This window comes from Podarcis tiliguerta (assembly GCF_965153285.1).
Source record: "Podarcis tiliguerta genome assembly, chromosome: 3".
Taxonomy (NCBI): domain Eukaryota; kingdom Metazoa; phylum Chordata; class Lepidosauria; order Squamata; family Lacertidae; genus Podarcis; species Podarcis tiliguerta.
Window position 1 is genome coordinate 21,207,063 of NC_139536.1, and position 14,404 is coordinate 21,221,466.

At 43.9% G+C, this 14,404-nt stretch overlaps 2 protein-coding genes across 3 annotated transcripts in view; both read left to right on the forward strand.

The window, feature by feature from the left end:
- Nucleotides 1-14,404, forward strand: part of ABCG5 (ATP binding cassette subfamily G member 5) — a 180,715-nt gene that overhangs the window by 32,792 nt on the left and 133,519 nt on the right. The gene's annotated exons all lie outside the window — the stretch shown is intronic.
- LRPPRC (leucine rich pentatricopeptide repeat containing) overlaps nucleotides 1-14,404 on the forward strand; it is a 117,443-nt gene that overhangs the window by 26,302 nt on the left and 76,737 nt on the right. For both annotated transcript variants that reach the window (XR_014509401.1, XM_083432940.1), the window contains exons 12-13: nucleotides 10,138-10,256; nucleotides 11,358-11,451. Coding sequence is in view for 1 of the 2 variants with exons in the window: in XM_083432940.1 (XP_083289066.1) it covers nucleotides 10,138-10,256; nucleotides 11,358-11,451 (213 nt within the window). In the remaining variant the exon portion in view is untranslated. The remainder of the gene's footprint in view (nucleotides 1-10,137; nucleotides 10,257-11,357; nucleotides 11,452-14,404) is intronic.

Consider the following 14,404-nt stretch of genomic DNA (forward strand, 5'->3'; position numbering starts at 1 on the left):
TATTGCATACCTGAACAATTTGCTTTTACGAAGTGGTCAGAAGGTGTAACAGTTGATGGTTACAGCAAATGAGAATTGAGGTTTGTGACATCAAATGATACTGAATCTTCACTTCAGAAGTCTAGCAATGCCACAAACACCTAAGAAGCATCAGTTTAAAAACAGCAGCAAGGAGAAATGTGTAGGTGTCTTTGGCCACATAAAGGAAAATCTTTTCTAAGTTTGTACTTCAGCACTTCAAGAAGCTCTGGCTGCATGTACCAAGATCATTCTCTGTTCTTGTAGCCATCCAGTCTCCCTTTACATTGTGCTGTCTTCAGCATGAAGTTATCAGTGTGAATGCTCTTTTTTCCAGACAGGTTCAATGCATATTCTTTCTTACGTATCGCTACGTTCATGATGCAGTTTTAACTGTAAGAGATCACAGGAATTGGAAGAATCAAATTGAAAACTGATGCATCTGGGGAGAAGAGCACAATATAAATAAATGTCATTTCATAAAGATAGAGGAAAAAAGTAATGCTGCATTAAGAGTTCACTTGATGGTGTCTAGTAAGTGGGCAGACTTTCAGTGTATTATGTAAACAAAATGTTATTTGAGAGGCTAGTTTTTGGTAGTTCAGTATGCAGTTCTATTCTGGATTTCAAGGATGAAGCAGATAATATTTATTGTGGTGAACTTCCTTAAAAACTCTTAACAACAGTGACACATGTTTAATCTACAGACTTCCCTAGAATTTTCTGCCGTTTTTGTTTTACATGAATACCTTAGAAGCATGGTTTTAAGAGAGCTTGCCAAAAGAACGCTCCACATAGCTTTGTACCCTATCGCCCATAGAAACTAGTTGCTAATAGTTTGGAAAGTTCTCCATTCTTAGCTGTTTGTTTTCAGCTTCTAAGACATCTTCAATTTCAGCAAGATCCTGAACTTTGATTACCAAGGTAATCAATTTCTTGCACATGAATGTTTCTTTTGTACCAATGGATTCAGATGAATTGAGAGACTTACACCTTTTGAGGCTTTGTGCTGAAATACCTACTCAGCCATAAACTCACTGAACCAGTTTGCATTAACTGCAAAAGGATGATTCGTCTTACCTGAAGTGTAGATTTGATAGGTTCTGGGGACTATCTCTCTGATCTTCTCTGTAAAGAAGTAGAAATGAAGTACTGTCGAAGGCAAAAACACATAGGTGACAGAGAGAAAAATGACCTGATCCGTCAGGCAGGAGGGGAAAAAACTGAAGGGGACGGCACCTGCCTCCCAGAGTTCTTTGCTCTCCTGCCTCTATCACGTGACGAGGGTCATAACCCAACCCATTCGGGTCCTCAGTAACCATAACAAATCCATAGTTCAGCTGTCCTTATGCACATTGCCTTCCTCCCTGACTTCCTTCTCTGGACAACTATAGTTAGTCATTACATCTGAATTGGCAAGCTGTGTTTTGAACTTCTTCTCTGTACTAGAATTGGAAACCACAGTTTGATGTGAGTTGCCTATTCCGGTTTGCAGGGAAAGTGAAGAATCATAATTGGAAAGAGGAGGGGAAGCTCAGAAACCATGTGCATGGCATCTCCTTGGCCCTGTTACTAGACCTCATTCCTAGATTTTGAGCTGTCAACCTGATATAAATAATGACAGTGTGCTATGAAGCTGTTGTGAGGACAGAAAGGTTAAAAGATGATAACGCATATGCAAATTAAGGCAGTGATTAAACCATTTACATTATTGTTAATCGCATCTCCTCAAAGAGAATTGCCCAGAAAAATCAGTCACATGTTGTGCCATGAGTTTCTCCCACATTTCAGGGAAGCTTATGCAGAATAAATTTCTGGCGGGCATGCTTCTTTGGTCTGTTACATTTGTGCATTTCCTTTCTTGGGAAGAATCGGTGCAAAGTCTGTTTGCACATGCTGGTTGTGCAAAATGGTTGGTGTGTTTGTAATGGACATGCTTTCTATAGTAGATTGCTACATCCCACAAGGTAAGAAGCTTCTTTCTTTCCAGTCAGTCAAGAAAATCAAGAAACCAGATATGGACATCATTTGTAAACGTTTGCAAATTTAGTAAAGACATGAGGGATGTGAAGTTCCCAAGCAATCATCTCTACCAGTGGTATAAATTCCAGACATCTCTGAAGGTGTGACACCCCTTTCTCTAGTGGCACTAATGGCATAAGGGATATTTCTGAACTTGTTGGACACACTGACAGATACTGCTATATCCTCATTCATTGGTTAAAGCAAAATTCCAGATCCACTGCCAAAATATCCCCCCCCCCAGCAGCATTCCTTCATTATATATCGACACATGTTCAAACACATTTGAGCATATAAGTAGATGCATTCTGTCTCTCTGTTTTCTGATCAATGTTGACACAGATTTGACTATGACAGTGCTAGAGCTATCCTGGCTTATGCATGATGCTAAGAATGTTTGTGTGTGTGTGTGCTTTTTAATCTTAAGATATTCACAGGTCATTGCAGTCACTGTTGTATTTGAAGTGGATTGCCTGTTCTACACATTTAGCCAGTGTCAAAAAGTGTTCTGCAGTTGGAAAGCTAGCAAAACAGGGTGTGGGCTAGGACAAAACCTTTCTCCTTATATGCTAGTTGGTTACTCTTGGTAAATGGGACAGCAATAAAAAATATGAAATAGTTTGCCTATATCTTTGTAGGGTACAGACCACACTGCTACCTTATTCTGCTGCTTAGGTTGACAAAGCTCAGATTATGTAGAATGAAGTGATAGAATATCAGATTGTACTGTGCTTTGAATTTCTCTACCCCCTACAAAGAAGATGAGCTCATCAGAGAGGAAGAATTTTGTGCAGTCTTTTCCCTGATATGCTAGTTTATTATAGTCAGGCATCTTCTGTCTGGGGAAACATTCAAAACTGTCACCTGACCTCTTCACCTGCAGTATGCTGCTAAAGAGGCAGTACTATCTATATTGGATAAACTAACCTAGATATGACCAATAAACAGCAAGTATGTTTACTAATTTAAATTTGCACTGGCCATCTGCCTTTTAATTGATTAGTGCATTTATTAATGCAATGCTCAATATGGGTGTGTTTTGTGATATTAACTCAGTTCGCACATGCTGGTAAGCCATGATTTACGGCAACATACAGTAAGAAGCTACCATAAGGCTTGCGTTAGAAGGGGGACTTTGGCAGAATACGTTTTCACTCCTCATGAAAGCTGGGTTGTCTTTTCATACAAACCAGAGATTGTAGTTTAAACAAGCCAGATTTATAACCCATAGTTTGAACCGCTTTGTGGTCTTTCTACAAGCAAGTGGTATATAAATTTTATGAAATAATAAATAAGTTTGTTTGTCGGGAAAGTAACTAGGGTTTGTTTTAAGCCGCAACCTGCGATTCATACAGAATGCTGCCAAAGTTCTCCTCCCTGCTATACAGCTGGAAGAGAGCAAAAGCCCCTAGGGCCCATAGCAGCTCTTTTTTGCTTGTGCTTACAACACTAAACTATGGTTTAGTGTTACGTGTGAATGCAGCCACTCAGTGAATGATAAGGTAGCAAAATGTAGTATGCCCTTTACTCTCAGACTCCTGGTTTAAACCAGCCCCGTCAGTTAATCAGATAGTTCAGTAGTGTGCACTGGTTTAAAGCCCTGAGCCTTAAAAATAGGAATCTGTTGCAAGTGCAAATGGATGGCCAAAGTGTTAAAAGAGAAAACTGTCCCTGCAAGCATATATTTAGAACAAGTAATTCCACTATGTGTGCACATTTTGATAGGCACTCTCATCTTCCTTGGATACTTTATCCAATATCCCCTTAAAACGCCTCTCCCCATATAAAACATTAATAGTATCCTCAATTCTAATCCTCATTACAACACTTGCATCTGCTCCAAAATAAAGCCAGCAAGAATAGGGTTGTAACAGATGTGAATTTGGGGTATGAAAGGCCATAAGCATTTTTTGCTTGATTGCGTAGAGATCTGAACCCACATCTCCTGGCTATTATGGGCCTAATTTATTGTAGCAGTTATTTTAAAAGCAAACAGATGTTACTGATAACGTGCATCCAAACACTTTTCTCAAAGTATAGAAGTGCTGATGAAATGCAGTTTCAGCTGAGTTTTCGTTACCGTTTTTTGACATCTTATAAATATAAAGCATAAGCTTGCTGTCAGATTTTGAAATGTATTGAGCAAAATTATATTGTAATTAATTCTTTCTGGATACATTTGCCGGTTCTTGGCCAAAATCAGTCCGTCTTCTGTTTTAAGGCAAACTTGAGCAAATGATGCGACTTTAATTTAGTGTGACTTGTTGGCATGTATTTTTAAGTGCTCAAAGGGAATTCACATTTGATTATTTGCACCGTAGTGCACTGCATAAAATATTCATGGAAGTGTCACTTTTCCATAGGTGGCACTCCAGGGCAAAGACAGGGACTTCAGGAAACTTTAGAATTTTTTATAGTAACAAATATGTGAGGCAACTTGGAAAAAGGAGAAAAAAGCATATGCTACTTGAATCTGGTATCCTGCAGCATCTGACAAATCATTTTTATGCTTACAAAAATTGCAGTACCTGTATAGGTTTTGACATGAATTCCGGAGTTGGTTAGCTAGACATGATGTAATAAAATGCAGCATTATGTTTTAAAAGGCAAGAACTTAGGCATAGTGTCTTTGTGGTAACCTTTAAATGCCAGATGCAAGACTTTTACGTTTCCTTTTTAATAGTTAAATTAGTTAAACAGATTAACCAGGGGTTGGTTTTACAAAACAAAAAACCCCACCATGCATTCTATTATGCATGCCAATAAATGTGAAACTTTCGCTGAATGTGTCCCTGTTACCACTTCTCTTTCTTCAGATCCATTGTGAAAACCCAACTTTTCCATAAGGTTGTTGTCTTAACATAGGGGTCAGTCGTGGGCCGGTCCATTGCCCCTCACACCTTGTGGGGGGCCGGACTATGTTTTGAAGGGGAAAAAGGAACAAATTCCTATGCCCCACAAATGGCCCAGAGATGATGATGATGATGATAATAATAATAATAATAATAATAATAATAAATTTTTTATTTATATCCCGTCCTCCCCAGCCGAAGCTGGGCTCAGGGCGGCTAACAGCAATCAAATAATCAAACCATCAAATAATCTAACATTCTAAAAGCATTTCATTATAAAAATTAATTAAAATCAAATTAATGGCAACCGTTAAGCAAAATTCTGTGCAGGTTGTCAGAGGAGGGAGTCAGGCTGCGCCCTGACCAAAGGCCTGGTGGAACAACTCTGTCTTGCAGGCCCTGCGGAAAGATGTCAGGTCCCGCAGGGCCCTAGTCTCTTGTGACAGAGCGTTCCACCAGATTGGAGCTGCAGCCGAGAAAGCCCTTGCTCTAGTTGAGGCCAGCCTAACCTCTCTGAGGCCTGGGACCTTCAGGATGTTTTTATTTGCAGACCGTAGGTTCCTCTGTGGGGTATACCAGGAGAGGCGGTCCCGTAGGTACGAGGGTCCTAGGCCGTATAGGGCTTTAAAGGTTAAAACCAGCACCTTAAATCTGATCCTGTACTCCACCGGGAGCCAGTGCAGCTGGTATAGTACCGGATGAATGTGATCTCGCAGCGAAGACCCCATAAGAAATCTCGCCGCGGCATTCTGCACCCGCTGGAGTTTCTGGGTCAGTCTCAAGGGCAGCCCCACGTAGAGCGAGTTACAATAATCCAGTCTGGAGTTGACCGTCACGTGGATCACAGTGGCTACGTCAGGGCAAGAGAGATAAGGGGCCAACTGCTTAGCTTGGCGGAGATGAAAAAATGCCGCCTTTGTTATAGCTGTAATCTGCGCCTCCATAGAGAGGGAGGTATCGAAGATTACACCCAAACTCTTAACGGACGGTGCTGGCACTAATTGCACCCCCCCAAAGAGATGGGAGTTGCCCCCCCAATCCCATATCATCCCGTCCCAGCCAGAGGACCTCTGTCTTCGAAGGATTTAACTTCAACCGGCTCCCACGTAACCATCCAGCCACAGCTTCTAAACATCTGGTCAGTGTGTCTGGGGCCGAGTCAGGATGGCCACCCATCAACAGATAGAGTTGGGTGTCATCGGCATACTGATGGCAACCCAGCCCAAAACTCCGGACAAGCTGGGCAAGGGGGCGCATAAAGATGTTAAAAAGCATTGGGGAGAGTATCGCACCCTGAGGCACTCCACACACCAAGGAGTGGCGCGATGACAATTCCCCCCCAAGCGCCACCTTCTGTCCCCGACCAGAGAGAAACGAGCGCAGCCATTGAAGGACTGTGCCCTGGATCCCCACGTCGGCAAGGCGGTGGTCCAGGAGTTTATGATCGACCATGTCGAAGGTTGCTGACAGGTCTAGAAGAATCAGCAGCCCCGACCCGCCTAGATCCAGCTGCCTGTGGAGATCATCTGTTAGGGCGACCAGAGCCGTCTCGGTCCCATGACCAGCGCGGAAGCCAGACTGGAATGGATCCAGAGTCAATGTTTCATACAGAAACCTACCAAGCTGTTCAGCAACCGCTCTCTCAATCACTTTACCCAGGAATGGAAGATTCGAAACCGGGTGGTAATTGGATAGATCTAAGGGATCTAATGATGTTTTCTTTAAGAGCGGGCGCACCACTGCCTCCTTCAATTCCCCTGGGAATATCCCGGTGCCAAGGGACAAATTGATGATATCCCCCAGGGGGGCCTGCACCTCGTCTGGACATGCTCTAATCAGCCAAGATGAGCACGGGTCAAGAGGACAGGTGGTGGGCTTTCCAGCTCGGAGGAGTCTGTCCACATCGGCTGGGGATATCCGGTCAAAGTGGTCCAATACTGGACCCGAGGACAGTCAAGAGGCCTCCAGTTCCTTTATTGTATCCAAATTGGCAGGGAGGTCATGGCAGAGCAACAGGACCTTCTCCACAAAAAAGCTCACAAATGCCTCACAGCTGTGTGTCAGATTGTTATTTAAATTTGGTTGTCCTTCAAGGGACGTTAAAGACCTAATTATACTAAATAATTGCGCCGGGCAAGAGCTAGCGGATGCAATGGAGGCCGAGAAGTAAGACTTCTTAGCAGCCTTCACTGCCATCTCATAGGTTTTCATAAAAACCCTATAAGATGTTCTTGAGGCTCCGTCACGGGCACCCCGCCATACTCGCTCTAGCCGTCTGAGGTCCCGCTTCATTTTCCGAAGCTCCTCGGTAAACCAGGGAGCCCGGTTTCTGCGGTGTCGCAGAGGGCGCTTAGGTGTGATCTCATCGATGGCTGCCAGGAGCTGGATATTCCAGCCCTCAACAAGCTCAGTCAATGAGTCGCCAGGGGGAGCAAGGTCCCGCAAGGCTTGACGGAATCTATCAGGGTCCATCAGCCTCTGCGGGCGAGCCCAAATTGGCTCGCCACCTAAGCAGGGTGGGGGTGGAAAGTCAATCCTGGCTTTCAGAGCGTAGTGATCAGACCATGGCACCTTCATCAAAGGAGACATGATCACATCTATTCCGGTGCCAAAGATCAAATCCAGATGCATTTTAAATAAAAGGACACAGTCTACTCATGTAAAAACACACTGATTCATGGACCATCCGCGGGCCAGATTGAGAAGGCGATTGGGCTGCATCCGGCCCCTGGGCCTTAGGTTGCCTTAGGTTGTCTTAACACCTAAATCCTTGTTCCCCACTGTAACCAAGTTTAAATTTGCTAACTTTCTCTTCCTTGCTACAGTGTGTTGGGAGGGGAGATCTGGCCAGAACAGTGTCCCCTTCTGTTTGCCCACTCTTCCCTTTTAGGCCATTCTGCTGCCATCAAGTGGAAGAGTTATTTTCCCCATCTGCCTTCCATCAAACAGCCTTAACACGCCCCCCTCACACCTCCCCAAAAACAACTTAAAATGCCCTGCTTAGGTGATGTATAAATGGAGTTCACAGGTTTTTTAAATGAAGCAAAGATAGAAGTTTACTAAAAAGTCAAAAGAGTTAGTTCTTTGGAAAATGACTTAACCTAGGCTGGTTTTGTGTTACTTTCCCTATGCTACCAGTGGAGCAAAAATGCAGTGAAAAATAAGTAGGATTACAAGTACAATAAAGCAGGGCTGCCCAACAGGTCAATTGTGACCTACTGGTCGACAGCGGGATGTCCCTGGTCGTTCCTGGCTGATCTCCGAACCCCCAGCAAAATGCACCCCCCCAAAAAAGCTCATAAACTTTATCTCCCTAAAAAGATTGGCTTCCTAAAAGAAAGCTCAACAACTTTGACAATGGGTAGATCACTGTCAGTTTTTTAATACTGTGAGTAGAGTAGATCGCAGACTCTTGGAAGTTGGATGCCCCTGCAATAAAGCAATCTCTCCTCTAGACAATTCCCAGATTTTAAAACTGAAAACTGCCCTAGTGTGTGCTTGTATACAGCAATCCACTCTGAATCTCCAAGATTCTGGCAGATAACAGTCTGGAGCTGTGTGACTCACACGCCCTGAAATCAACAAAGTTCAAGGCAGTTTTGGGCTGCATGTGATCCTTCTTACCTTCAATGGTTTCCCATCTTCTGACTTGATCCTGGACCAATCAGGGTTAGCTAGCCAATTCCTTAATCCACAAGCAAACGTACATGCACTGCATTCATATTTGTAGCTAATCGTGGCAATCACACAACATTGATCCCCTTTCCTCCAGCAAAAGTGTCTAATAACAGGAGCATCGCACCCACACACACTCCCTTTCTCTACCTAAGTGCATTCCTCTATCACTCTCACAGACAAATCCCACCCAAACCTTCTCTCATCACAAGCATATGTATTGAAGAAAGCCAACAGCTCCTTATAGCTAGTGGACAAGAAAAAAACCCCTGTGAACACTTGTATAGCTCAGTCAGTAGAGCACGAGACTTTTAATCTCAGGGTTCTGGGTTTGAGCCTCATATTGGGGAAAAGATTCTTGTACTGCAGGGGTTGGAGTCAGGGGTGGCCAACTCCCAAGAGACTGCGATCTACTCACAGAGTTAAAAGCTGGCAGTGGGGGTTCAGGTCAGGGTTGTTGAGCTTTTTTTAGGGAGGAGGAAAGCCCTGCTTTCCTGCTTTTTTGGGTTCAGGTCAAAGTTTCTTAGGGGAGCCAAAATTGTGGTAGAGCCAGTGATCTACCACAGACGTCCGGTGATATACCGGTACCTGTTGGATGTGCCTGGATTAGATGATTCCCATGGTCTCTTCCAACCCAACAGTTCTGTGATTCTAACAGGGCAATGCTCATTGCTCCATCAGAAACACCCCTTCAATGGGTTAAAGCAGGCTGCCACAACCAGCAGGTGGGCCACAAATGGTTGAGTAAACAGAGTGATAAAACCCATTCAGTGGGGTGAAGCAAGTGCCCACTATCAGCCCCTTTGTGACCAGTGGACGTCAAGCAGCTGAGCAAATGGGGTGATGCTGCTCCTTCCCACCCCCAGAAAAGCCCCTTGAATTGGGGCAGCGTTAGTGCCTACCAGCAGCAGCAGCAGCAAATGAGCAAAGGCGAGGGGGGAAGCCATTCCTACTGCTTTTCTCCCTGAAACACCCTTCCAAGATGTACTTGCCCACTCAAAAGGTCTGAAACCAGTATTGTGATCTGAACTTCATACTAGTTTCAGACGATGAATTGAAATATCTCACAGCTCTAGCCCTAATAGCTTTTGGTTTCCGAACCTTGACTGGCAGATTGGGAGTTGGTTGTAGGCTTATGTGCTTATGGTAAAGATGCACGTGAATGTAGCTGATTTCAAAACAGAACCTGATTCCTGAGGACAAGACAGAGCTGCAACTGGAACAAAGCAAAACACAAAGTCTTGTTTCTGTAAAGCCATTTCCAATTTAATTTTTTCTGACAATGCATGGAGATTTATAGTTTTAGGGTTGAATCCGGTGCAGTGTTAACACTTCTGCTTGCATAAATGGACATCCTCTCCCTCTATCTATCCCCAAATCTGCTCTGGAGAGTCCTACAATCCTCCAGGGCAGATGTTGGGGCATGTGAGGGGCTGTAGGTGGAGAGGTTCCACTGGAGAAATGGAACTCTGATCTGTTCACACATGGACACATTGAATATGGCCCAAAGTTTCTAGGTAGCTGAAATTCAGCATCTGGTTCAGCATCTGTTTTCCCTCCCGCCCGTTAGGTACAATTGAAGTCCTCAAAGCAATGCATGAGATGCAGGTAGAGCCTGATTTGGAAACATATTCCAACTACGTTTTGACAAATTTTGATGATATCAGCTCTGTGCGCCATCTGCTGCAGGTGAGTTAAGTAGTTGGCTTATTACTTTATATCCCAGTGATGTTAACTTACCAGGTTTCATTTTACTTTTGTGGTGATCTGTTGCTGTAATAGCCCTAGAAGCATGCTTCCTAAATAAACCTTTTAAACCTTATCTTTAATGCATTTTCCGTATTTTTCCAGAAAGCTGCTTTGAGGCATTAAGGGGGGGGGGGCTCGTTTTTACACCAGTATAATTTTAAGCCTTTCATTTAAATCACATTTCTAATTTTTAAATCTTTATGCATCTCAAATGGTTGCTGTAAGAACTAAAAGCTATTGGCTTGCAACTAAATACACAGTTTATTGTCTTAGACAATATCCAACTAACTCTGTCAGCACCAGGATTTATGCTTGTACAGTGGAACTCCCTCTCCTCTGCCTGTACGCACCCCATGCCCTCTCCAGATCTGCTGGTTGAGGGAAAACCTAGAACCTAGAACAGATTTAAGGGTACACAGAGTGAGGAGATTCTGTTGTGCAAGCGTAATACATAGATATCTCAGAAATATTTTCAACCTCCTATTAGGAAGGCGCTGTGGTCTAAACCCCTGAGCCTCTTGGACTCCTGGACTCTTGGAAGGTCGACGGTTCTAATCCCCGCGACGGGGTGAGCCTCCGTTGCTCTGTCCCAGCTCCTTCCAACCTAGCAGTTCAAAAGCACGCCAAAAAAAGTACAAGTAGATTAATAGGTACCACTCCGGCAGGAAGGGAAATGGCGTTTCTGTGTGCTGCTCTGGTTTCCGTGTTCCATTGTGCCAGAAGCGGCTTAGTCATGCTGACCACGTGACCTGGAAAAACGGTCTGTGGACAAACGCCAGCTGCCTCAGCCTGTAAAGTGAGATGAGCACTGCAACCCCAGAGTTGTTTGTGACCTGACTTAACTGTAAGGGGTCCTTTCCCTTTCCCTCTCCCTTTTTATTAGGAAGGCCAGTGCCAACCTTCCATTCAGAAGAGGACGGGGCTTGTCTAAGGCTGATTGCTGAATTCATACCAAAGTTCAGATTTTATGCTGGGGGTCTTAACCACTGTGCTCTACCAATTGTTACTGCATTTAGTCTCTCTATCATATTCTTTCCATAGGAAGCAAACTGTCCTGTTGATAGTAAATCACTCTCTGCAGCAGAAATCAGATACACAGCAGCCACTGGGAGACTGGAGGATGTTTTAGCTTTATGTAAGTATCCTTGATGTTGTAATTATTATTTGTACAGCCGTTGTCTGTTGAAGCTAGACATAAGAATGAAAAACTTGCTTTTTTATTTTTTAAAAAAGCCCCCTTATAAATAAAACTTACTTCACCAGTTCCCTAGACTTGGAGTTCTAGTGTAGCTTGCCTCTTTATAAATATAGAATTCATGATAAAAACAAGCACAAAATAAATCCATAAATTTGCATTTAACTTTATTCTATGAAATCCACAATCTCAATCAGTAGGGCATTGGTTTCCAAGCTTCTTTAGCCTGAGGGTTGAGAGCCAGTGTGGTGTAGTGGTTAAGAGCGGTAGTCTCGTAATCTGGGGAACCGGGTTCGCGTCTCCGCTCCTCCACATGCAGCTGCTGGGTGACACTTCTTTGAATTCTCTCAGCCCCACTCACCTCACAGAGTGTTTGTTGTGGGGGAGGAAGGGAAAGGAGATTGTTAGCCGCTTTGAGACTCCTTAAAGGGAGTGAAAGGCGGGATATCAAATCCAAACTCTTCGGTCTTGGCCAACCTCTTGGGGGTTGCATGCAAGCAGTGGTGTAGCCACCCCACACTCTCCCATCTATAGGGTGCAGTAGCAGCGGATGACAGGCTGGGGTTGCAGTGGCATTCTCATTGTTGCTGAGTATTGGAACAGAGCAGTGGAAGAGCAAGGCTGCAGTGCGTTTGGTGCCTGCAGGAGTGCTGGATGGGCTGTGCCAGTGCCCCTGCAGCTCCCCTCCCCCTTCCATCTTGCTTTGCAACAGTGACTGGACAACCAGAGGTCAGGTATTTCTGACCCCACTTTTCGCTGCTGACAGAGTGGACACACAGCCCTCCTCAGTGATCAGCTGGGTATTATTATTATTATTATGTGTGCTGTTTTCCCCTCCCCGTTCATTAGTCGCTCTGATTAGCATTGGAGCAGACAATTTGCATTGCCAGGTGCCAGACTAGGTGAGGTGGTTCAAATTTCTCTACCAATGCTCAGTGATCTCACCTCTTCCCTCATGCTATCTATTGATGGGATGAGGAAACAAAGAATGATGGTTTTAGGCACTTTTCCTAGGTAACCAGAGACGTCAAAGCTCACAATAGTGCTCATAAGTGAGATTCTGATACGCTGCACAACTTCCAAGAGTGGAGCATGATGATCTTGCGATCACTGTCCATCTCCTTTGCTTTCCCTATGTGTGTTTATCTATGTTTTTCTTCCTCCACCTCACTCCAATTTAAACTGCTACAACATCCAAAGAGTCATCAGTGCATTCTTGTCTTTAGTAGCTTCAAGATTCATAATGGTCCTGAAATACTGCTTTGTACATTAAACCATTGAATCTGTATACCGGAGTCAGCAAACTTTTATCAGGGGGGCGGTCCACTGTCCCTCAGACCTTGGGGGGGCGGACTATATTTTTGGAGGGGGGGAAATGAACAAATTCCTATGCCCCTCAAATAACCCAGAGATGCATTTTAAATAAAAGGACACATTCTACTCATGTAAAAACACGCTGATTCCCAGACCGTCTGCGGGCCAGATTGAGAAGGCGATTGGGCTGAATCCTGCTCCTGGGCCTTAGTTTGCCTACCCATGCTGTATACTGATAGTCTTACCAGAAAGGGTTTAATGTTAATAGATCAAATTAAAGCTTCCTTTTGTGGTGCAGCTGGTTAAGGGGAAGGCAACCTGTTAAAGCGGACTGCTACCAAGGGCTATTGATTGCAGCTTCCAGGTTTCTATAATGCTTCTTACTTTGCCAAACCTTTATTAGGCATTACAAATATAGGCCATTATAAAACATCCACACACACACAACAGGATTTTCATTGGAGTCAAAGTTCTATAATGCATAGATTCCCAAAACTGGCAAGATGAAAACTATGAAGCATCGGTTAAGGAATCTGGGCGCATTAGACAATGTGCACAAGGGTGCCTGTTCTCCCTTTCTCAACTGCCCCATTCCACTTCATTGTCATCTATTTTTCATTTTCCCCCCTCAGACTTGTTCGTTGCTAAGGAAACCAGCTTGCCGGCTGTCAGCGGCGGCAGCAGCAGTTGAGCATACAGAGCTGCACCGTGTTGTTTTTTGAAACGAACAAAAACTTTTTAAACACAAGGATTGCTTTCTCATTTATTTATTACTATATTTAAATATCAAACAACATGAGCAATCACAACAAAGAAGCGGGGAAGTTCTTCAGTGTAAGGCCCAGTTGGTCTAGGGTAGAGCTTTCCAAACTTTCATGTTGGTGACACACTTTTTAGACATGCATCATTTCACAACACGGTGATTCAGTTTTACGAGCAAACCAGAGTTTAAAGCAACCCCTCTGCAGCTCTGGGAGAAGTGCGGTGAGCGTTTGCACGACACACACACACACTGCAGCCGACACACTTAACGTGTCGCGACGCACAGTTTGGAAAGCTCTGGTTTAGGGACTGAATTTGGATTCTCCTGCGCTGCTTGTCTGGAAGTTGGCATGGAAGAAGTAATGCGTTCTGCTGGAGTGCATGCATTTGAAAGACAGATGGGCACTCATGTTTCAAGTACTAGAAATTCTGCATAGCTGTTGATTTTTAGAGTTGTTCAATGTTCATGTTCTTCCTCCGTCAGCTGTCTGCTGTCCCAACTCCCCTCCACACATACCAGCTTGGGTGTTTCATTCCTGGCTTAATTAAGCCAACTCCTCCTACCCCCTAGTGCTGCATAGCAGTCTCTGTTCTCACACATAGCCAAGGCTTATGAAATTTAGCTTCCCAGATACATTACTGAGAGCTAATGAGTGTTGTGGAGTCTTCTTGATATTACTGTTTTATCTTTTGTAAACCACTTTGATGTTTTTTTAAATACGTGTAAATTGTATGAGATAAATAAATGTATTTCAGTTCAACAGGGACTGCTGCTCTAAGTTAGTATGCACAGAGATGAATATGCAGTAACTGCATT